The sequence below is a fragment of the Globicephala melas genome, chromosome 1, assembly GCF_963455315.2.
Source record: "Globicephala melas chromosome 1, mGloMel1.2, whole genome shotgun sequence".
Taxonomy (NCBI): Eukaryota; Metazoa; Chordata; class Mammalia; order Artiodactyla; family Delphinidae; genus Globicephala; species Globicephala melas.
In genome coordinates this window covers 172,260,562-172,285,216 of record NC_083314.1, presented here as the reverse complement: position 1 = coordinate 172,285,216, position 24,655 = coordinate 172,260,562, and the positions used below count along the sequence as shown (strand labels likewise).

The 24,655-nt window shown below is 45.5% G+C and overlaps 1 protein-coding gene and 1 long non-coding RNA gene across 3 annotated transcripts in view; one reads left to right on the top strand and one right to left on the bottom strand.

Moving 5' to 3' along the window:
• Positions 1-2,590: 2,590 nt before the first annotated feature.
• Positions 2,591-9,813, bottom strand: MUL1 (mitochondrial E3 ubiquitin protein ligase 1). Of its 2 annotated transcripts, none has more exons than XM_060310118.2 (4): positions 9,782-9,813; positions 6,296-6,383; positions 5,764-5,884; positions 2,591-4,488 (listed from the first exon to the last, which is right to left on the bottom strand). In XM_060310118.2, the coding sequence occupies exons 3-4, from the start codon at positions 5,790-5,792 to the stop codon at positions 3,759-3,761; spliced, it is 759 nt and encodes a 252-aa protein (XP_060166101.1). In that variant the 5' UTR covers positions 5,793-5,884; positions 6,296-6,383; positions 9,782-9,813; the 3' UTR covers positions 2,591-3,758. The 2 variants fall into 2 exon arrangements, with proteins under 2 accessions (XP_060166101.1, XP_030732126.1); XM_030876266.2 differs by lacking the exon at positions 9,782-9,813 and adding an exon at positions 9,554-9,774.
• Positions 9,814-9,850: 37 nt separating this feature from the next.
• LOC132598311 (uncharacterized) overlaps positions 9,851-24,655 on the top strand; it is a 30,227-nt gene continuing 15,422 nt past the window's right edge. Inside the window, exons 1-3 of the long non-coding RNA XR_009566340.1 lie at positions 9,851-10,049; positions 16,264-16,459; positions 19,114-19,304. This is a non-coding gene — a long non-coding RNA (uncharacterized lncRNA). The remainder of the gene's footprint in view (positions 10,050-16,263; positions 16,460-19,113; positions 19,305-24,655) is intronic.

Below are 24,655 nucleotides of genomic sequence, written 5' to 3'. Positions count from 1 at the left end.
TCTGTTTGGCTCCCCTTCGGCAAGGATACCCTGCCCTTGGTTGCTTTATTTTGAATGGTCAGGGAATCTGCTCTAACCAGGCTAATCTCAAAGGCCATCCCAGCTGCGACATTCTGTGAACCACAAACACTCCAACAGCCGAGAGGCACCCATCCGACCTGTGGGGCTTAGTCGTTTTCAAACAATAAGGACACAGTAAAAGACAATTCTCAGGGCTTCCCTGGTGGCCCAGTGGTTGAGAGTGCGCCTGCCGATGCAGGGGACACGGGTTCGTGCCCCGGTCCGGGAAGATGCCACATGTCGCGGAGTGGCTGGGCCCCTGAGCCATGGCCGCTGAGCCTGCGCTTCCAGAGCCTGTGCTCCGCAACGGGAGAGGCCACAACAGCGAGAGGCCCGCGTACCGCGAAAAAAAAAAAAAAATTCTGAGCGAGGGCAGGGACTGCATCATTTGTTTCCGCACCCCAAGCACAGAGCACACAGTTAGCCAATGGCTCTGAGGTGAACAAATGCCCGGCAAGGATACCAACCTGACAGCCGCTGCCTCTGAGCGTTCACGAGGCCCTGCGGGACCATCCCCATCAGATCTGTCCACACCCAGCCTAGGACCAGGGCTGCAAAGGGTGTCAGAGACTGGCCTGGTTTGTCACGTTGTTTGCTGTTTGAATTTCCCATCACCGTTCTGAATGACTTAGGATTCCAGAGAGCTGCCTCCTGGCTTCTGCTCCACCAGGATAAGCCTCAGCCTGCGGTCTACAGAACCAGGGGATGTGACTCGTGACTGTCAAGGTGCTGACTGGCTTCAGTTGTTGCTTGAACAATTTCCCCTCTTAGCCTCTCAGCTTCAATGTGACTAAAGGCAAAGGGCTTTATAGTCAGACCTTGATAGCCTTGAGCAAATCACATAAGCTGTAAAAAGGGGTGATATAGCCTCCCCTGCTGGTTCGCCCTAAATCTTAGAAACATACTTGATACCTGGAGAGTCTAACATTGCCAGGCTCATGACTATGCATGGCTGTAGGCAAAACGTAACGCTGCTGGACCTCGCTGTTCTCACTTGTAAAACAGGGGGAACAATACCCACTTTGCAGGACTGCAAGCATTCATGCTTATCAAGTGCCTCGCACAGAATTTCAAAACACCAGGAGCAATTACTCAAGACGATCCCTGCCTAATGCTGTCTGCCTACGATTAGAGGCTGAGCATAAGGGTTGAGTCAAAATTCACAACAACCCCACGGTCAGTTCCTTGTCTCCAAGTCACCTCCAACCCCCAGCCTCAGTCCCACGGATCGGTTTAAGCCCCTTCAACCCTGCTGGTGATGAGGCTCCTTAAATGGAAGGTGGGAACTGGCACGGGTGATGGAGAGCATGGGGCAGTCTCAGTCCAGCCAGGCTAGGACCGAGTGTGGACCTCAGATCCGGAATCTGGGTACGTGTGTGTTCGTGTTCCCAACCAGATGCCACTTCCTGAGGCAGAGACAGTGTGCTGCTCCTGTGTCTCCCACGATGGGTAACTCAACTCCACTTGGAGGAACACTCCACACAGAATTGGTCTGCCCAGGATTTGAGTCAGACCGGGGTAAGGGCAGGCTGCCTTTGCTGCTTTTCCATCACGTGATCAGATCTACTCATGGAATCTAATGCCAAGGGCTGAACTCTGACAGATTAGCACACAAGCCCCCCACGTCCCCACACACAGGCAGCTCATTCATCCTCTAAAACCTGGACCCTCGTTCAAAGTGTCTGCTGAAAGGACACAGGAAAACGGCAGACATTTTGACACGCTCAGAGGTCAGCCCCATCAGTCCCCCCTCTCCCTGCCTGCTCCCTGCCACCTATGTGTAAAGCCAGGGTCTTACCGCCTCCCTGGACAGGACTCACTATGGGCAAGTGGGTTCGCACGTCCGCCTCCTCCTCCAGTGTGGCCTCGTCCACTGACGTGGGGCACCAGCACCTTGTGGGGCGTTCCCGTGAGCACTGAGGGACCCGTTAGCCCCACCGCCGTGAGGAGGGTCAGGGGTCTGAAGCAGCTGGGAGTTTAAATGTGGACCCCACCCCACCCCCACCCTTACTTGCTGTGTGTCCTTGAGCCAGTGAACATCCCCCCTCGGACCTTGCTTCCTCATCTGTAGGATGAGATGCCATGAGAGCCTGCAGGGTCTTGTGAGCATCGACTTACAATGAAATTAAAGTCTGAAAGAGCATCCGGTACATATGTTAGTGTCCTCCCTGCTGTCCCCAACACCCGTCCCATTCTCCCAGCAGATGAAATCCCACTGCCTGTGTTCAGGACGTCAGCACAGATGTCTTCAAAGACGACTCTCAGCGAGGCCAGGCGTGACCTGCGGGCACGTCTCCGGGGTGGCCCTCTCTCAGGCTGACCGGAGACCCCCCAGCACCCCCCAGCATCCCCCGCGCTTCAGCATCACCGAGCTGCACCACCTTGCAGCCAAGGAAGGATGCACAGAGGCCTCCAGGTCCCCAGCTCATTCCACCATAACAGGATTCAATGCCATCCCGGGGCAGCTTCAGCCTAGCTGCTGAACTCTCGTTCCAAGCAAGAGGCTGACACGTGGCTATAACGTCTTTTATTTGTGCCGTCCATGCTGGACGCGCAGAGAACCGACGTCAGCCCCCTGAGAGCACCCCCATCTCCCCCGCACAAAGGAGGATCAGGCATGGATATTCAAAGCCAGGGAAGCGAGAGAGGAAAGCGCCGTGCACGTGGCCTTGGACACTCAGAGGTGGTGAGAGAGGCTTCCCCACTTCTCCACACTCACAAACTCGAGCGGGACAGCTGAGGGGTGAGCAGGCCTGTGAGAAGGGCGGTGTGATTACACCCACGGGATGTGAACTTTCCAGGGATGGGCCGGGGGGCCGGGAGAGGCTCTGCGCTCAGGATGCCGGCTGCTTCTTTTCTGTGGGGCCAGCCTTGGAGTGGAGCTGGGAAAGCCCGAGGCTGGGGCAGCAGTGCCCTTACTGCTTCCTCTGGGAAAAGCAGAGCCCTCAGCCCGCTCAGGCCTCGGGAGTTCCAAGCCAGGGCAGACGCGTGCTCCGGTGGCCCTCTCGTTAGGTCCGTAGTGGCCCCAGCAGGGCTGCAGCTAAGCGGCCCCATCCTCACTGCCACGGGGATCACTGAATGGGCACCGGTCCAAGTGCCCCCGCAAATGACCTCTCTGCATTCTCTGACCAGAGTCCCGCCCTGTCAGGCAGGGGGCAGATGCAGGATTTCACTTCCTTTTGTCCTGACACACGTGTGCGCACGTGTAGGAGGCCAGCACGTGAGGGAAAGGGACTCGAGTGACGCGTCCAGCCTGACAACTTTTTTCCGGGCTGTAAGCAAGGGGGAAGGAGACTGCGCAGTCTCTTCAGAAGCGGCTCCGCAAGGCAACTTTGCCCCACCTCTGGCCGAGTCATTCAAGGCTCAAGTCCACAGGGACCGACACCTCACCAGAAAGGACGAGAAGACACCAGAACAGAAAAGCTGGAGGCCACTGACTTTGGCACTTGAGCGGTGAGCTGTCCTCAGCCACGCACGCTCAGGGCCTCCAGGGAAGGGACGCGGCGCCACGGCGCCTGCCCCGGGATGCAGCTGTGAGTCTGTGCTCAGTGCCGGAAAAGGTCCCCTGCACGTTGGAAAGGCCGCCCTCTGCTGCTGGGGCTGTGAGATGACAGCCGCCCACCACTGCTCTTCTAAAGGCCTGGAGATAAACAGCCCTGAAGCGGGGCGGGGGGTCTCACTGTGGGGCCTCGAGACCATTAGCTGTTGTACAAGGGAATCACCCGGGTGATCGCCTGCCTGCAGATGGGGCACCTCTTGGGCTCCGGCAAGGCCTGGTGGCACTCGGCGCAGGAACACACGTGCCCGCACTCCAGGAAGACGCAAGACCGGAAGTTGCTCAGGCACATGACGCAGGCGTTCTTCAGACTCTCCCGGTCCTCGGGGTTGGCTCGGCTCAGCAGCTGGGCCTCGTGCTCCCGGAACGCCTCCTCCATCTGCTGGAGGCGCAGTCGCTCTCGACGCTGCACATACTGCTTCCGGAGGATGAAGAAGAGGGTAGCGCACGTGGCAAAGCCGAACACCAGCGTCAGGACCTTCCAGAGCCTGACGCTGGACTCCTGCCTCTGCAGCAGGCTGTCGAAGTCCTGGCTGCTCAGGTAGTACTGCATGCCCTGCTTGGGGGGCTGCAGACGGATGGAGCTGCTGTCCAGGACCAGCTCGCCCACCCCCGTGAGGGCGGCCCCCACCTTCAGCATCTCCTCGGTCTCCTGGACGCCCTTGGGCTGCTCCCCACTGATGTAGTGGCCGATGACGTCCGTGAAGGACTGGACGGAGGGGTGGAACTTCTCGTACACCGTCTCCAGGCCCAGATCCAGCGAGTCCAGGGGCTTCAGCACCCGCACGGCCACATCCATGCCATCCTCGTGGGGCACCAGGTCAAAGGGCACCACGTTGGTCCTCTGGTGAATGATCTTGGAACAGTCGTTCCTACAAGAGAACTCAAGATAAAACAAAGGATGGCAGATACCTCGCACCCGGGCAGGGGTGGAGAGCACCTCGAGGCCAGGAGGACAGTTTGAAGTCTGAAGCAAGTGGAAGAGTACAACAGAAATCACAATTGTCCAGAGCCTCAGAAGAGGGAAGCTCGGTTTTTTAGGTTCTCAGGCGATCTCAGTGGGCAACAAATATTGTCACAGATCACCGCTAATCTTTATTTCCCTTTGCCCCTGTAAGACAGACTGATTTTTTTAATCTTAAATAAATGCCTCAAAAAAATTAAAAATAGAACTACCACACGACCCAGCAATCCCACTTCAGAGGACATATCTAAAAGAACTAAAATCAGGATCTAGAAGAGGCATCTGTGCTCCCGTGTTCACTGCAAGGTTATTCACAACAGCCAAGAAAGGGAAACAACCTAAATGTCTGTCGACAGATGAATAAAGAAAATGTGGTATATACGTAACAAGGGAATACTATTCAGCCTTTATAAAAATAAAAATTAAAAAAAAAAAAGAAATCCTGCCGCATGTGACAACATGCATGAACCTGGAGGACATTAAGCAAAGCAAACTGAGGCAGACGGAAGGAAGAACAGGTACTGCACGATTCCATTTACATGAGGTATCTGAAGTAGCCAAACTCATGGAAACAGTAAAACAGTGGTTGCCAGGGGCTGAGGGAAAAAGAAAATGGGGAGTTGCTGTTCACCGGGTGTAAAGTTTCACTTCTACAAGATGAGTAGTTCAAAATTCCCTGTACAACCTTGTGCCTGGAGTTAACAGGACTGTACTGTTGTACTTAAAATTTGGTTAAAAGGGAAGATCTCAGGTTAAGTATTCTTACCACAATAAAAATTAAAATAAAATAGAAATCCAAAACAAAACCCTCCTACGATCAGCTGGAAAAATGGAACTCCATGTAATAGCATGAAATTATCTTAACAGGTACTTTCATTAACCCATGCCATAAATCAGTGTTTCTCAAACCTTAGTATGCATATCCACAGACTCCAGGTCCCCTATCCTGGAAATTCTGGCTCAGTAGGTCTGGAACAGAGCCCAGGAATATGCATTTGGACAGGACGCCTAGGTGACGGCAGTGGAAGAAGTGCTCAGACCACGCACAAGAATATAAGCAGCACTGAGAGACCGGTCTCCGCCCTGTCTCGGGAGAAGCTTGAAGACATGGAAACAGGGCCAGGACACCGACACCTGAACCGACCACCTGTGCGGTTTGGGCCCGTGGAGCAAGGCTACGCACCAGAGGCGAGTTGTCCGGTTCCACACCATCTTGTGCTCCTGAAGCGTCAGCCGCTGGATCACCCCCTTGCAATTTTCTACAAACTGGCTGTTAAGCGTTTCTTTAACAGACCGAACGGCTCCTGAATGGAAACAAATTATTTTATTTCTGAAGAACTGTTCCGCCCTTTCCTTTAAAGTAATTTAAATTTTGTCTTTCGTTTGAGTGAGTTTAATTAATCAACATGATGAAAACATCATCACCATAAGTTATGCTTTGGGGCACTCTGCTAAGCAGTTTACACGGATCACATCATTTCAGTTTTACAGCAACCCTGTAACGTATATTTTAGAGATGGAGCGATGATGGTTTGAAAAGGTTGCATAATTTTGCCAAGATCACACAGCAGTAACACAGGTCTTTCTGACCCCAAAGTCCAAGTTCTGAACCACTGCCCCAAGGCTACAAAAGGCCCTCAATGTCAGCCAAGAAGATCTTTACCAAACTTTCAGAAGAGGGAGTTATTCTTCATTTTACCAATAAATAAACATACCTTCAATAACAGCGTAAGGCACACATTTTCCTGGAGCTTCTGAAAGAATGCTCTTTAAGTCTTCACCCAAGTGGATTCTTTTAGCTCCCTAAATGGAAACAACACATTGAACTGACTGCTGAACACTGATATGCTCAAACAAGTGAAAAAAGAAAAAAAGACTATTTACGTTTTTCACGTTGAGAGACTAAGGACATCAGGCAGGAAGGAGACTACGGAGAATCTGATTCCGAAGCTGTGTCCCAGAACCATATAAACAGGCTTGGGGCAGCGCCTCATCTCTGCCATCTGCAGAATGGGGGTGCCACTTACACTCTTCCTCCAGTTAACCAAACATTCACTCCTTTTCATTTTAACTTTTTAAGACAAAAATATAAAAGATACTAATCAATTTGCATCCCATAGATCTGAATGTAATTTGATCTCTTCCTGACAACACAGAACCATGCAGCCAAAGGGCTTATGCGTAAAAGCACCTCAAGTAGTGACCAGTACATGGTCGGGGCTCGGGCCATGGTAGGTACAATTATCACCGGGCCCTTGTCAGTTCATGCTCTGCATGAGACATTATAATAAAAGGCTGCCTTTGCATTACAGGGCAAGGCTTCAAGAACTGGTGCCAAACACTATTCTTCTACTTTTCCGTTTGCCTCTCTTCCCTCATAATCAGGCAAGCACAGTTACCTCTGCTGCTACCCTCCTCTCACAATCCCCAGTCCTCCATCCCTTCCAATTCAGTTTCCAACCTGCCGTGCTTGGGAACCAACCAAGCCTGTTACTGCTACACCAAAAGAAAGATAAAATTAATAAAACCACTGAACATTTCCTGAGCCAGGCACTGTGCTGGGCGCTAGGGATTCAGGGATGAATGAAGGACAGTTCCTGCTTTCAGGTATTTCCATCAACAAATCTTACGGACGCCAGATGAGTAACCTCTAAAGAGGTGAGGAGGTACTGGATACATACTAAGGTCACTCTAAGTTTAAGCTGCTGCTACGCAGTAAAACACAGGAGCAAGGTCAATAAAAACTTATTAACCATGTACACTGGGAAGATAACAAAAACAATGGCAATAACAACAACTAACCCTCGGTTTATTTACTCCTTTATTATCTGTCTCTCCCTCCACTGGACTATTGAACTTAGGAGGGCTAGGACCTTGTTGGTCTTGTTCACTGCTGTCCCCCTAGTGCTGAGAGAGTGCCTGACACATAGCAGGCACTAAATACATATTTGATGAATAAATTAGCAAATAAATAAGCACTTAGATATACTACATTCCAGGCACTCTGCTAAGCACTTTAAATGCATAACCCCATTTAATGCTCATACCATCCCTATACGGCAGACATTATTATCCCCAATTACAGATAAGGAAACTGAGGCTCAGAGAAGTGAAATAATTTGCCCAAAGTCACACAGCTAGTACAGTATCCACCATAGGATAGTTGGTTAAATTTTTTTAAAAAGGGAGGGGGAATTCAGTCGGAAAGACCTGGGATTGAATCAAGCTTCAATGCATCTACTGTGACTTTGGGCAACTTAATTCATCTGAGTCTCAGTTTCAAAACCTGTAAGAGGTGGGGGAAACAATCTCACAGGATTTTCATGTGGATTAAATGAAACTTAAGTGTGAAAGAATCCAGACCAGGGGCTGGCACATAGTAGGCATGCGATAAATATGCATTCCCGTCACTATGAGAGATGCAAAAGGATAAGACAGAAGCCCTACTCTATAAGTTTTATGATCTGATCAAGAAATTAGAACCTAAAATATAAGAAGTCCCAACTGTTTTTCCAAGAAGGGGCTATTTCTTTCATCCTCATTTAGGAACTAATCAGCAAAGCTTTTAAGGTCACCCAAGGTGGGTCACTGCTTCAGAGCATCCCACCTCCCACCAACTTGATACCAATGTGATTTCTGATTCGGAGTCAGAAAGTAAGGTATCAGTTACAATCACAGCCAATCACTTCAGGAGTGACTTATTTAATTAAGCAAACAAGAAGGCATCTCACCAGGATGTCATTCACACCACAAATTCAATTCCTTGGTAACTAGGTGCATTCCAGGCAGATTCCAAAACTCCCTTCATGGCAGGGATTTCGCACATTTGTTTCTAAGCTCTTAATGTAAACAATCTGATGATAATGAAGTTAGGTCTAGGAATCCGTCTTTCAAATAAATGTCAAATTAAGCCCTAACTGTTGTATTATGAAATTGCAGCTAAAACAAATCCACAAATATTTACTGAGCATCTACTCTTTGTTAAGCACTGGATTAGAACCTAGAAGGAAAGAAGAGTAAATAAGATCCTGTCTCTGACCTAATGAGGTCCATCTCTCATGAGCTGCTCACACATTCACAACTGAGCAATGTGGTCAACAAGAAAAAATCCTATACTTGGAATCAAAAGACCTAAGTTTAAGTTCCAAGCTGACTAGCTCTATAGACCTTTCCTCGGAGTCTCGATTTCTTGATCTGCAATCCGGAGGTCATTTTAACTACCCCAAGAAATTACTGTGAAGAGAAACTAAAACCAAGATGGAAACGTGTTGTGTAAGTTGTAAAGTGCAGCTCAGGAAACGGAGTGGCATTTTCTAAAGGGCTATTAATATAAAAAGGAAGTCTTTTAGAAGCAAGGAGCTGAGTGGTTATGTAGTGGGTAAATCTAGGGCTTCTGTATTTGCAGTTCCCTCTGTCTGAATTACTCTTCCCCAGGCACCTGCACTGCCCCCCTCAAGTCTTCCTGGGCTCTGCTCAAATGTCACCCTATTTAAGTGTCACTTTATTTAAATGTCACCCTTTCTCCAGCACTCCATTTCCTCTCTTCCTTGCATTACTCTGTAGTATTTATCCCCATGTGTCACGCCATCTGACTGACTTGTTTATTGTCTGTCTGGTTGGACTAGAATGGAATCTCTATGAGGTCAGGGGCTTCTGTCTGTTCCACCCACGCGATACCCTCAGCGCCTGGCGCATAGCAGGTGTTCAATAAATATTTGTCGAATAAAATAATTAAGTCAAGATTCATTCTGAATAATGAGAGGGACTTAGGAGAAAGGGGGCGGTAAAGCAGTTATCACAAGACCGGAGTTCTGATCCTAGTTCCTTCGTCTACCGGCCGGGCGACACCCTCTCAGAACCTGTTTCCTTCTCTTGGATCTTTTCCGAGGGTGGAACGGCCCACGGCGAATCGGGGGCTCACCATTACCCCGGGCAGGATGACCGGCTGAGGTCAGACGGGTGCCAGCACTGACCTTGAGCTCTTGGGCGACCTGGGCCTTCTGCCGGTACAAAGAGTACAGGACAGCGGTGACGACAGAGCTGGTGCCCAGGAGGATGAACTGGCCCAGCGAGGGCCGCCCTCCGCTCTCCATGGCTGCGCCGAGCCCTGGGCGCGGACTGGGACGCCGCCGAGGTCAGGCCCCACGACGCGCGACCCCCGCCCTCCGCCTCGCGCCACCTCCCTTCACCCGGAATCGCACCGCCAGCACTGTCTCTCCCGGAAACGCGCAACCGGTCGCCCAGCGATGACGCAAGACCTGGAACTAGAAGTGGGGCAGGGCAGAGCAGACCGGAAGGCGCTCCGTGACCCTTTCGACACTTGGTGCATTGGCCGCAACTGTATCGCCCGCATCGCCACGGTCTCAGTCCTTCAGGTTTCCTGGGGTTATCGCGTTGTTTGATGGGTCGTTTGATGACTCCGCCATTGGATTGGGAGGAAAGAAGAGAATTAATGTTTAGTAAGCACTTGTGAGTATTACACATTTAAGCTTCAGGGCAAACCTTGAGTCTTGGCTTTTATTCTTCCTTTTTACAGGTGACAAAACTGAGGCCGGAGAGGTTAGGGGGTGTGCTCCAAGTCACACTGCTAATGAGTGCTGGAGAGGAATTTACCAAACAACAGAGCTTATTACCTCCAAGAAGGCAGGTTATATCACCAAGATATTGACAACTACTTAATCTGCCGTCAAAACATAACAACATATTTTATTAACTAATAATTACAGCTACAGGGACTTCCCTGGCGGTCCAGTTGTTAAGACGCCTCGCTTCCATTGCAAGGGGCATGGGTTCAATCTCTGGTCCCGCATGCTGCGCCGCAGCGCAGCCAAAAAACAGGGAGGGAGGGAGGCAGCTCTTGAGTGCCTATTATGCGTCAGGCACTGTGACAAAAAGTTTTACGAACATCATACCACTTAATCCTCACAACACATCTATAGAGCAGATTTCAAACTGTTTTCTGATCTCCTTCATAAAATAATCAAGAGATACTTCAAAATTTTATCCAAAACATCAACCTGCAAAGCATGTGTTCATTCAGCTGTGTCCAGGTTCTGCTTTAAATTGAAAATACAGGAATGTACCCAATGGCCAAAATCAATGTATGTAAAATGCGTCTAAAAGCTGTAAATTGCTCTAAAAAAGTAAAATCTCTTTATTAAAGCAGCTGGCTATCCATGACGTTTTCCTACCCCATTCCTTAATTATGCTAGGAGTCAAATAAGAATTACACTCTATGAACATAGGGTTAGAATCTCCAGATTGTCAAGACCACCACATGCCTTTGATGATTTTCAACCCAAGGGATGATCATGAATTTGTTACACACACACACACTTACAATAAGATCTAACTTTATTTTTTTTAATAAAATTTGTCAAAAGTTTGATAACACATTGTGTTGGCAAAGGTGTGGGGACAGAGACTCCTTTATGGAGAACCATTAGGCAATGCTGATCAAGATTAAAAGTGCCCACACCCACTGACTGAACATTTCCACTCTAGAAATTCTTCCTGTGTAAATACTCACACATGTGAACATAACAAATATACAGTATAAATTGCAGCATTGTTTGGGGGGGGGGGGTTGTGGGTTTTTTTGTTTTTGTTTTTTTTGTGGTACGCGGGCCTCTCACTCTTGTGGCCTCTCCCTTACGGAGCACAGGCTCTGGACGCGCAGGCTCAGTGGCCATGGCTCACGGGCCTAGCCGCTCTGCTGCATGTGGGATCTTCCTGGACCGGGGCACGAACCCGTGTCCCCTGCATCGGCAGGCGGACTCTCAACCACTGTGCCACTGTTCTTAATAACAACAGAATGAAAACAAACTAAATATTTTCAATAGTCAGTTGGTTAAACAAAATTTTAATACATGTGTATATGAGTATAGCAAAGTGAAATAGCAAACTGTAAACTGTTTGAGTGTGATCTCATTGATTCCAGAAAGGAAGGAGAATATATACGTACAAATAAAATAATATTGGTTGTTTCCATAAGAAGGAATTAGGTGGCTAGAGAACAGAGTGACTCTTCACTCTTTTGTACTTTTTTAATGTGAATGCATGGCATGTTTCAAATTAATAAAACTTGAATTTTAAAAAGAGGAAGATGAACACACCAGTCACTCCATAATCAACGACCTCCTGCATCCAAGGCTCTGGGCTGGACACTAGGAGACACAACCGTATACAGCCAGGCTCTGCCCCTTGGCTGTTTAGGGTCTGTAGAGAAACAGACCCAGGCAGAGTTATCTATTATCCCAGGTCCAATGGAATTAGGGCAACAAAGGCCTCCGGTAGAGGGATGCAGCTTACTCTCCTCATGAGGGAAGGAATTTGAGTTCTGTAAATAGAATGGTGGGTAGAGTGACAGGATGGGAGTGGAAAAGACTTTTCATGGAGAGGGAGCAAGATGAGCAAAGTGCAAAGCTATCAAGAGTTGGCTGATACAGTCTGAGCCAAGGGCATATGACAGAGAGCATGGAGCAAGTAATTGAAAAGGAAGTTGGGACCACATCCTGTAGGTCGCTAATTGCCAAACCATTTTAACTTCATCATTTTGAGGATGGGATCTAGTAAAGCTGTTTGAGAACCCGCAGGGCATGATCTAACCTGTTTGTTTGTTTTTTAATCATCGAAATTCTTTTTTTTATATACAGGTTCTTATTAGTTATCCATTTTATACATATTAGTGTACCTATGTCAGTCCCAATCTTCGAAATTCTTGTATTCTTAGATCACAGCAAAGAAAAGCGCACACACAAAAAAAGGCTGTAAAATTGAAAACCAATGGAGAGTCTCCACTGCTAGGGGTCCTTGTTTACAGGTTTCTGACTATTTGGGGACTTTTGTTATATTCTCCAGGGGGTTCCTTGGGAGCTCATTTTTTAAAAGTCATTCTTAAATGAAACATTGTTTCTTTTTTTTAATAATTGAAGTGTGGTTGATTTACAATATTATGTTAGTTTCAGGTGTACAGTATAGTGATTCAGTATTTTTGCAGATTTTACTCCATTATAGGTTATTGCAAGGGATTGCTAGGGATTAAGTATATCCATTGCAAGATAATGGTTATAATTCCCTGTGCTTACAGTATATCCTTGTTGCTTTTCTATTTCATACATAGTGGTTTGTATCAGTTAATCACATACCCCTATTTTGTCCCTCCCGACTTCCCTCTCCCCTTTGGTAACCACAAGTTTATTTTGTATGTCTGTGAGTCTGTTTCTGTTTTGTATGTACATTAATTTGTATTATTTTTTAGATTCCACATATAAATGATATCATACAGTATTTTTCTTTCTCTGACTTATTTCACTAAGAGTAATATTCTCTAGATCTATCCACCTTGCTGCAAATGGCAGTATTAATTCTTTTTTATGGCTGCATAATATTCATATATATATATATATATATATATATATATATATGTATCTCAGCTTCTTAATCCAATTGTCTGTTGATAGGCACTTGGGTTGCTTCCATGTCTTGGCCATTGTAAATAGTGCTGCTATGAACACTGAGGTGCATGTATCTTTTCAAATTAGTGTTTTTGTTTTTCTGGATATATACCCAGGAGTGGAATTGCTGGATCATATGGTAAGTTTATTTTTAGTTTTCTGAAGAATTTCCATATTGTTTTCCACAGTGGCTGCACCAGTTTACATTCCCACCAACAGTGTACAAGAGTTCCCTTTTCTCCACACCCTCTCCAACATTTGTTATTTGTAGACTTTTTAATGATAGTCATTCTGACAGGTGTGAGGTGATATCTCATTGTTGTTTTGAGTTGCATTTCTCTAATAATTAGTGATGTTAAGCATCTTTTCCTGTGCCTGTTAGCCATCTGTATGTCTTCTTCAGAAAAATGCCTATGCAGGTCTTCTACTCATTTTTTTGATTGGGTTATTTGTTTTTTTGATATTGTATTTTGATATTGTTGTATGAGCTGTTTGTATATTTTGGATATTAGCCCCTTGTCAGTCACATCATCTGAAAATATTTTTTCCTATTCCATAGTTTGTCTTTTCGTTTTGTCAGTGATTTTCTTTGTTGTGCAAAAGCTTTTAAGTTTAATTAGGTCCCATCTGTTAATTTTTGCTTTTATTTCTGTTGCCTTAGGAGACTGATCCAAGAAAATATTGCCACAATTTATGTCATAGAGTGTTCTGCCTTTGTTCTCTTCTAAGGGTTTTATGGTTCTTGTTCTTATATTTAGGTCTTTAAACCATTTTGAGTTTATTTTTGTATATGGTATTGGGGAATGTTCTAATGTAATTGTTTTATATTTGGCTGTCCAGTTTTCCCATTTGTTAAAGAGACCATCTATTCTTCATTGTATATTCTTGCCTCCTTTGTTGTAGATTAATTGACCATAGGTGCATGGGTTTATTTCTGGGCTCTCTATTCTGTTCCAATGGTCTATGTGTCTGTTTTTGTGCCAGTGCCACACTGTTTTGATTACTGTAGCTTTGTAGTATAGTCTGAAGCCTGTAAGGGCTATAACTCCAACTTTGTTTTTTTTTTTCTAAAGATTGCTTTGGCAATTTGGGGTCTTTTGTGGTTCTATATGAATTTTAGGATTATATGTTCTGTGAAAAATGTCATGGGTATTTTGATAGGGATTGCATTAAATCTATAGATTGTTTCGAGCAGTATGACCATTTTAACAATATTAATTCTTTCAATCCAAGAGCACAGATATCTTTCCATGTCTTTGTATCATCTTCAATTTCCTTCATCAGTGTTTCATAGTTTCCAGCGTGTAGGTCTTTCACCTCCTCTGTTAAGTTTATTCCTAGGTATTTTATTCTTTTCCATGTGATTTTAAACAGAATTTTTTTTTACTTTCTCCTTCTGATTTTCATTATTTATTAGTGTGTAGAAATGAAACATATTTCTGTACGTTAATCTTGTATCCTGAACCTTGCTTCATTTATTAGTTCTAATAGCTTTTGGGTGAAGGCTTTAGACTTATCTATATAAAGTATCATGTCATCTGCAAATAGTGACAGTTTTACCTCTTCCCCTCCAGTTTGGATACCTTTAATTTCTTTTCCTTCTCTGATTGCTGTGGCTAGGACTTCCAATACTGTGTTAAATAGAAGTGGCAAGAGTAGGCATCCTTGTCTTGTTCCTGAATTTAGCAGGAAAGCTTTCAGCTTTTCCCCATTGAGTATTGCGTTGCTGTGCGTTTGTCATAAATGGCTTTTATTATGTTGAGATATGTTCCCTCTGTACCCACTTTGATGAGAGTTTTTATCATGAATGAACGTTGAATTTTGTCAGATGCTTTTTCTGCGTCTATTGAGATGATCATGTGATTTTTATCCTTCCTTTTGTTAATGTGGTGTATCACATTGATTGATTTGCGAATGTTGAACCATCCTTGTGACCCTAGAATAAATCCAGCTTGATCATGGTGTATGACCCTTTTTAAGTATTGTTGGATTTGTTTTGCTAAGATTCTGTTGAGGATTTCTGCATCTATATTCATCAAAGTTATTGGCCTGTAATTTTCTTTTTTGGTGGTGTCTTTGTCTGGTTTTGGTATCAGGGTGATTGTGGCCTTGTAAAATGAATTTGAGAGTGTTCCCTTCTCTTCAGTTTTTTGGAATAGTTTAAAAAGGATAGATGTTAGTTCTTTATATGTTTGGTAGAATTCCCCTGTGAAGCCATCTGGTCCTGGACTTTTGTTTGCTGGGAGTTATTAAAATTACAAATTCAATTTCACTTCTAGTGATCAGTCTGTCCAGTTGTCTATTTCTTCTTGACTCAGTCTTGGCAGGTTGTATGTTTCTAGAAATTTTTCCATTTCTTCTAGGTTGTCCAATTTGTTGGTATATAACTGTTCATAGTATTCTCTTATGATTTTTTGTATATCTGTGGTATCAGTGGTATTTCTTGTTTTATTCTTCAGACCCTTTTACAAGTTCCTTGGGAGCTCATTAAAAGACCATCATTCTGATATGGGGATATATATATATGTATAGCTGATTCACTTTGTTATACAGCAAAAACTAACACAACATTATAAAGCAATTACACCCCAATAAAGATGTTTAAAAAAAAAAAGACCGGGCTTCCCTGGTGGCGCAGTGGTTGAGAGTCCGCCTGCCGATGCAGGGGACATGGGTTCGTGCCCCGGTCCGGGAAGATCCCACATGCCACAGAGCGGCTGGGCCCGTGAGCCATGGCCGCTGAGCCTGCGCGTCCGGAGCCTGTGCTCCGCAGTGGGAGAGGCCACAGCAGTGAGAGGCCCGCGTACCGCAAAAAAAAAAGACCATCATTCTTTTTGGGGGGAGGGGTTTCCAACATCAGATTTTTTAAATTGAATTATAGTTGGTTTACAATGTTTCAGGTGTACAGCAAAGTGATTCAGTTATACATATATATCTATTCTTATATCTATTCAGTTACATATGTATCGATACTTTTTCAGATTCGTTGCCATTATAGGTTATTACAAGATATTGAATGTAGTTCCCTGGGCTATGCAGTAGGTCCTCGTTGTTTATCTATTTTATATATAGTAGTGTGTATCTGTTAATACTAAATTCCTAATTTATCCCTCCCCCTCCTTTCCCCTTTGCTAACCATAAGTTTGTTTTCCATAAAAGATTGTCATTCTTAAAGCAGTTTGGTTTTAAATAACCCTGCCTTTTTTTTTTTTTTTTCCTGGCCAAAGGCTGAAATCCTTCATCAGCCAGGCTGAGCTTGATCCTATTGGGATATTTTGAAATTTACATCACGTGGACCTTGGTAGGAGTGATGAAAGATGGGCAATTTCGGCCACAGCCAGATATCCCTAGGGAACCATTCTCAGCTCCGAATGGCTCTCCTCACTTAATCACAAGTTAAGCCTCTGACTTAGAGAAAGTGAGGTAAGTTCCTAAGGTACCAGGCAGAGAATCTAGGGGGAGCAGTCCTGGGAGAGATGGGGTTACTAAGGACATCACCACTGGAAGCACTGAGTTCCAAACTTAGGCTGTTGGTTTCCCTATGAGTCACTGGGTAAATGCCCTCATAGGCTGTCCATTCCAGTGAGACACTTGGCAGGGTCCAGGCACCTGATAGATTTGAAAGCAGGCTGGGACTTCCCTGGTGGTCCAGTGGTAAAGAATCCGCCTTCAAATGCAGGGGATGCGGGTTCGACCCCTGGTCGCGGAACTAAGATCCCACATGCCGGGGGCAACTAAGCCCGTGCGCTGCAACTACTGAGCTCGCGAGAGAGCCCCCAAGCTGCAATGAAAGATCCCGCATGCCTCAACGAAGACCCCGCGTGCCGCAACTAAGACTCAACACAGCCAAAAATAAATAAATAAAATGAATAAATATGAAAGCAGGCATCCTGCACTGATGTTGTCACACAGGTGTGCCAAAGGAAATAAAAAATAGAAAAAGTGTTGACAATCACATCAGGTTATCACTCACTTTCCTTACAGAGCTTTCCCTTGGGAGAGCCCCTAACATAATAATTATTAGGAATTATCGAATGTCAGCATATTTTTAATGAGCATTTAACCCATCCAATGTACTCTCCCAGATATGGTAGGACCCAGGGATACTATGCTGGACATGCCCCCTGACATCATGCAGGGTATCAGGGAGACCTTTTTCTTTTTATAATGATTTAAACTCCACCTCATCCCCAGGTGACCACAGATCTGCTTTCTATCACTGTAAGTTAGTTTTCATTTTCTAAAAGTTCATATAAATAGAATCACATGGTATGTACTCTCTCTTCTCTGGCTTCTTTCACTCAGAATAATTATTTTGACATTTATCCATATAGTTGTGTGTATCACTAATAGTTCATTCCTTTTTTATTGCTGAGTAATTTTCCATTATATGAATGCATCACAATTTGTTTATTCATTGACCTGTTAATGGACATTTGGGTTGTTTCCAGGTTTTAACTATTACAAATAAAGCTGCTTTGAACACGCATGTTTAAGTCTTTGTATGGACAAATGCTCTCACTTCTCTTGGGTAAATTCCTAGGACAGGAATGGCTGGGCCATATGGCAGGTGTGTAACTTCTTAAGAAACTGCCCAGAAGTTCCCCAAATGGTTGCACTGTTTTACGTTCCCACCAGTATATGAGAATCCCAAGCCCTTCACATCCTCAGCAACATTTGGTATAATCACTCTTTTGATTTTAAACATTTCTCTAATGACTAATGATGTCAAACATCTTTTATGTGCTTACTTGCCACCCACATATCTTTGTGAGTGAAGTATCTGCTCAAATCTTTTTCCCACTATTTTTTTTTAAAGGTTAGACTTTATTTCATTGCTCAGATTCTATTTTTATCTCCCAGGAATTTTTTTTTTTTTTTTTTTTTTTTTTTTTTTTGCCGTACACGGGCCTCTCACTACTGTGGCCTCTCCCACCGCGGAGTACAGGCTCCGGACGCGCAGGCTCAGCGGCCATGGCTCACGGGCCCAGCCGCTCCGCGGCACGTGGGATCTTCCCGGACCGGGGCACGAACCCGTGTCTCCTGCATCGGCAGGCGGACTCTCAACCACTGCGCCACCAGGGAAGCCCTCCCCACTTTTTAATTGAGTTGTTTTCTAATTATTGAGGGTTCTTTGTATATTTTGGATACAAGTCCTTTACAAAATATGTGATTTGCAAATATTTTCTTCAATATCGTGGCTTGACTTCTCATTCTCTTTAATTGTCTTTTGAATAGCAGAAGTTATTGATTCTTATGAAGTCCAGTTTATCGGGGTTTTTCTTTTATGGATCATGCTTTTGGTGTTGCATTTAAGAAATCTTTGCTTAACCTAAAATCACAATGATTTTTCACCTATGTTTTCTCCTAAAAGTTTGATAGTTTTATGTTTTATATTTAGGTCTGTGGTCCATTTTGAGTTAAGTTTTTTCAGTTTTATTGAGAAATAATTGACATCCATCAGTGTGTAAGTTTAAGATGTACAGCATGATGATTTTATTTACATATATTGTGAAATGATTACCACAATATGTTTAGTTAACATCCATCATCTCATATAGATACTAAAAATAGAAGAAAAAAATTCTCCATGTGATGAGATCTCTTAGGATCTGGTATCTTAACCACTTTCCTATATATCACACAAGTTAATTTTTGTATATGGTGTTCCAGGCACTGTGCTTTCCATGCCATTCTCCCATCTCCCTACGAAGTAGTTAGGTATTATTTTTATCCCCATTTTACAGATGCGGAAACTGAGGTTCGGTGAGGTGAAGTGGCAGAGTTTACCCAGCTTCATCTTTCTCCAGAGCTACATGCTTACGCACTAAAACTACCGCCTTTTATCTCGTTCAGGTTGTTTGGCGCTACAAACAACTTGGTGATTGATGGGAGTCATTTCCTACCCTGAACCACACACGTTATTCCTATTCAGAGAGTTAGTCAATAACAATACATTTGGGAAACTAGTCTGGAAGGCAGGATTCCACCAAGAAAAATGGAAACAATTTGTAAAATTATCTCTAAGGGCCCTTCATCTCCACATTTCATGATCTCTCGGATTTTCCCGGGAACAGGTGCAGTCAAGGCGGCAGTGGATACTTTTAGCCACAAGGGGGCGCCAAGAGCACAGGATGTAGAAGGCAAACAGCAAGGGAGAAGGGCCCAGGGCCTAGGAAAGGGAGATGAAGGAACGGCGCGGGCTGGAGATGTAAGCGGAGCCCTGAGGCTGACTGTGGCTCCACACTGAGCTGTATCAGGGACCCAGGTAAGCCTCAAGCCCTGTGACTACCTTTACCTCCAGCCTCACCTGGGAAATGCGGGACCCCCTCCCTCCCCCTCCCCTCACTCCCACCCCTCTCCCCACCCCCATCCCCCATCCCCCACCCACCCTTAATTATTATTATTTTTTTAACATCTTTATTGGAGTATAATTGCTTTACAATGATGTGTTAGTTTCTGCTTTATAACAAAATGAATCAGTTATACATACACATATGTTCCCATATCTGTTCCCTCTTGCGTCTCCCTCCCTCCCACCCCACCCTTAATTATTAACAGCACCTGTTGGTCAGTGGGAAGGACCAGCACGCTGTGTATTAGGAAAGAGTGAATTAGGACAGGCTTGGCAGTCAGCTGTCCTGAGTCCTACATCAGCTCTGCCATTTACTAGCCACGTGATTACTGTCAAGTCCCAGCACCTTCCTGAGTCTCAGTTTCTCATCTGTAAAGTGGGAAGAGAGAAGTAGATGATTCCCCAGGTGTCTTTTAGCAGGGATTCTATTCAAGCTGCTTGAGAACTGGAAGAAGCAGCACTCTCCTCCCCAGGTACCGGAAAACTGATATTCTAAGCCTTAGTTTTCTCAGCTGGAAGGGGGGGATAATATTCCTGCGCTCTGCACAGGACTGCTGTCGGCCCAGATAAGCTGATGTGCCGGAAAGTGCTGTAGATATATTAGGAATTCTTCTCCTTTTAATTATTATTTGTGTTCTTGGCTTGCAAAAGATAGGCAAGGAAGTGGATGAATGTGAACAATTCTTTTTTAACCAGTTGAATCTGTTCAGCATCATTTAGTAGGTTAATATTATAGTTTCTGGGGGAAAAAATGTTTACTGTAGTCACCAGATAAACAAATTCAAAGTTTAATAATAAAAGTATGTCTGAATGGCAAATGAGTACCACTCAGACATAAATAATACAGAGGTTCAGAGGAGGAAACATTGCCGTAGGCTCCAAGGTTAGGGAATACCTACAGTAGTTAACACTTACTGAACACCTACTATGTGCCAGGCACTGAGCTAAGCATTATACGTAAAAATCATAAATCTTTGATTCGAAGGGACTTTGAGGGTCATCCTACAATACCTGTAACTATATTTTTATGTGTATAATTATTCACTTAAGGTCCATCTCCCCTGCTAACCCCTAAGCTCAGTGACCCCAGGAGTGTTTCTGTCTTGTTAACTGCTGCATCCTCAGTATTTAGCCCAGTACCTGGCATACAGTATGTGCTCAATAAATATTTGTTGAATAAATAAATAAATGAATGAATGAACAGACTCAATCCAAACTCACTCCCAATAGGAGAAGCTCTCTACATTGACCCAGAGAGGGTCATCCAGCCTTTGCTTGAATAGTTCCCCTGGTGGAGAAGTCATCACCTCACAGGGAGTCTACTGCCATCTTGTATCTCTGACACTCCACCTCCTCGGCCCTGGTTCTACCTTCTTGAGCCTCTGTCCATTTTGAGGAAGACGCTGAATATAGAGCCCTTCTGTACACCTCAGTAACTTCCTTTGAGTTCTGTCAACCATGAGCCCACCTAATTTTCATGGAAGTCAGGAGAGAAACATGGTGGCTAGAAAGGGTGCAAGGTCGAATGAAGAGCTTTTCCTTAAGATGGGAGGGAGTTGTCTCTGTGTGGACAGATAGGGTGGAACTCGAAAAGAAAACAGACTGTAGATGCTGGAGAGGAAGGGGTAAATGTAGGACCTGCTGTGGGACCCTGTGCTGCAGGGAGGCGAACCTTTGGCCTCAGCCCCAGCCAATCATGGTGGTCCCATTGCCCTTGCCAGGGATTGGCTTGGGAATGAGCATGTGATCCAGTTCTGACCAATGAGCTGGATGGAAGGTCTGCTGAGGGACTTCGGGGAAGTCCTCTCTTTTTTTTTTCTTTTTTTTTTTTGCGGTACGCGGACCTCTCACTGTTGTGGCCTCTCCCGTTGCGAAGCACAGGCTCCGGATGCGCAGGCTCAGCGGCCATGGCTCACGGGCCTAGCCGCTCCGCTGCATGTGGGATCTTCCCGGTCCGGGGCATGAACCCGTGTGCCCTGCATTGGCAGGCGGACTCTCAACCACTGCGCCACCAGGGAAGCCCCCGGGGAAATCCTCTCTTAAGAAGCAAAGACATGGTCCCTTTTCTTCCTCTGACAAATACATCTGGAGGTAATGCAACTGTCAAAGCCATCTTGCTGCCACCAAGACCAATACGTGGAGAAGGGCAAGGCTAAGAGAATCATAGAGAAGTGAAGCCAGGGCTTTAATCAAACTGTGCCTGAAGGCACTCCATCTCTGAACTTCTTGTCACTGAGATAGTAAACCTCATTGTGTAATCCCAGTGAACTGGCATTGGTAAGTACCACCACCAAGGGCATCTTAAAAACGAACAGATTTTAAAAACTAACTGCATTAATGAGGGCTCTTTCAGAGACAAGTGCAAAAACCCAAATCTAATACAGTTAAGAAGAAATAGAATATGTTTGTTCAAATGAGTGAAAAGCTCAGGGTTGCCTGGATGCAGGGACTCAAATCACTTTAAAGATGTTGTCCCACTCCCTCTGGCCTGCAGAATTTCTGAAAGTCAGCTGATAGTCTTATGGGAGTTCCCTTGTATGTTATTCATTGCTTTTTCTTTGCTGCTTTTAATAGTCTCTCTTTATCTTTAACTTTTGTCATTTTTATTACAGTGTGTCTTGGTGTGTGCTCCTTTTGGGGTTAATCCTGTATGGAACTCTCTGTGCTTCCTGGACTTGGGTGACTGTTTCCTTTCCCAGGTTAGGGAAGTTTTCCACTGTTATATCTTCAAATATGTTCTCAGGCCCTTTCTCTCTCTCTTCTCCTTCTGGGATCCCTATAATGCAAATATTAGTGCATTTGATGTCCCAGAGGTCTCTTAAACTGTCCTCATTTCATTCTTTTTTCTTTTTTCTGTTCAGTGACAGTGATTTCCCCAACTCTGTCTTCCAGCTCACTGACCTGTTCCTCTATATCATTTAGTCTGTCGATTCCTTCTAGTGTAATCTTCAGTTACTATATTCTTCATTTCTGGTTGTTCTGTATATTTTCTAACTCTTTGTTTAAAACTTCTAACTTCTCGCTTTGTGCATCCATTGTCCTCCCAAGTTCTTTGACCATCTTTATGATCATTACTCTGAACTCTTTCTCAGGTAGGTTGCCTATCTCCACTTCACTTAGTCCTTCTTCTGGGGTTTTATCTTGTTCCTTTGTCTGGAACATATTCCTCTGTCACCTCATTTTGTCTAAGTTGCTATTTGTATTTTTACGTATGTGGTAGGTTAGTTATGTCTCTCGACTTTGGAGAAGTGGCCCTTTGTAGGAGATGTCCTGTGTGTCCCTCTCATCACCCAAGCTACATGCTCTAGGGGTTCCCCCTGAGAGGGCTGCATGGGTCCTTCTTTTGTGGAGGGCTGACTGTGTGGACAGTCTGGTAGGCTTGGTTGGCCCGTAGCCCTGCTGGTTGCCAAGCCCTGCCTTGTACAGATGCTGCTGGCTGCCGGTTAGTGGGGCCTGGTCATGAGGAACCTGGCTGCAGGACCCTGGAGGACCCCAGGGCTAGTGCTGCCTCACCGGTGGGTGGAGTCAGGGTTCCAAAGATTCCGGGGCTGTTGCCCACACACTGGTGGGTGAAGCCAGGTCCCAGGGTTAGTGCTAAACTACTGGCAGGCAGAGCTGGGTCCTGGAGTCTGGCCGCAGGGCCCAGGGATCCCAGAGATTGTGTCAGATCACTGGCGGGAGGGGGACCAGTTCCTGACACAACTGAGTATGGGTTCCGGGTTGTCCCAAAGCTTGCGTTGGCCTGCTGGTGGGCAGGGCTGGGGCCCAACTAGTCCCAGGGTAGGTATCACGGGCTGTGGGATCATGGTTTTCTACTGTCCAGTGTCTGCCCCCTGGTGGGTGAGGCTGGTCTAGAGGCTAGTGCAGGCTTCCTGGAGGGCAGGGCCTGTGCCTGCCCACTGGTGGGTGGAGCTGGGTCTTGGCCCTCTGGGGGGCAGAGTGTCTGGCGGGCAGACTGTCTAGGGGGCGGTGTCTAGAGGTGACTGTTGGCTCAGGAGGTCTTTAGGCAGCCTGTCTGCTGATGGGAGGGGCTGTGTCCCTGCCCAGTTAGTTGTTTGGCCTGAGGAGCCTCAGCATTGGTGCCCACAGGCTGTTGGGTGGGGTCAGGTCTTGGCACTAAAGAACTAGAGGGAGGATCCTAAGATGTGGGCAGCAGTGACCAAAGCTCTCAAATATGGCTGCTGCCAGTGTCTATGTCCCCAGAGTGAGCCACAGCTGCCCCCCCCCATCCCACAGGGACTCAAATCAATGTAATTAGTACTCACCTTTCTCTGTCTCATTCCTCTGTTAGTTCCATTCTTTGACAGTCATTCCCCAGGTCATAAAATGGCCACTGGGATCCCCAGAACCACATCCTCATAGCTTTGCAACCCCAGTGGAAGAGGACTTTTCGTTCCCACTAGTTTCAAGAAAAGTCCAGGAATCTGAGTCTCATGGACTGCCTTGGGTCACGTATCCATCCCTGAGCTAATCACTGAAGCCAGGGGAGGAAAAACACTGACTAGCCTAGAAGTGACCCGCTATTAGACGTGTATGAGGAGAGACGTGTCCAGAGATCAGGTGCTGTTCAGTTCAATCCAACAAATACCAGTTGAGTGCCTTCCGTGCAACAAGCACTGTTCTAGGCACTGTTACCCGAGGAATGAGGAATGAATTCTCAGCGTCCATTCTACCAGCCATAAGACAAGTCAGAGTGACAGGAGCTCTGAGAAGGTTACAAATGATATATGACCGAGTTATAACCAATACAATCATGTTTTCTAATTCACAGCTTCTGTTATAACCAAGCCAGTGGTTGGCAGTTGTGAAATGGGCTACAGATTACTTTCTTAGCCTAGAAATCCACTGGCTTTGACCCAGTTGTCTGTGTTCTTCAGGATATTCTCATTAATATTTAAATGTATTTGGCTAATTTGATCAACTCATACGTTGATCAAATAGAAACTAATATGTTTCTAACTTGCAATTACAAAATATAAGCAGAGTTTTTATTAGCCAAGAATTCATTCAGTTACAAGTCATTGAAACTTAACTCAGGCCAAGACTAGGCAGTGAGGCGTCTAGGGTACAAATTTAAGGACACTCATTCTCTGGAGCATACAAGCAAGCTTGCCTTGCTGTAGTCCTAGCCAGACCCAACGCAAACTAGCTTAAGCCAAAATGGAAGAATTATAGACCCAATATTCTAAGTAGGAAAAGCATAGTGGTGAAGCTGGCCTCTAGGACACATGGACCCAGGGCTCAAATTCATCAGTATTTATTCA

Excerpts from the sequence above, each read along its gene's own strand:
- MUL1 (XM_030876266.2), bottom strand. The coding sequence starts at position 9,673 with ATGGAGAGCGGAGGGCGGCCCTCGCTGGGCCAGTTCATCCTCCTGGGC. Across the intron at positions 5,885-6,295 it reads GCCTTACGCTGTTATTGAAG|GAGCCGTTCGGTCTGTTAAA; the intron begins GTATGTTTATTT and ends GTTTCCATTCAG. Across the intron at positions 4,489-5,763 it reads AACCGGACAACTCGCCTCTG|GAACGACTGTTCCAAGATCA; the intron begins GTGCGTAGCCTT and ends GTTCTCTTGTAG.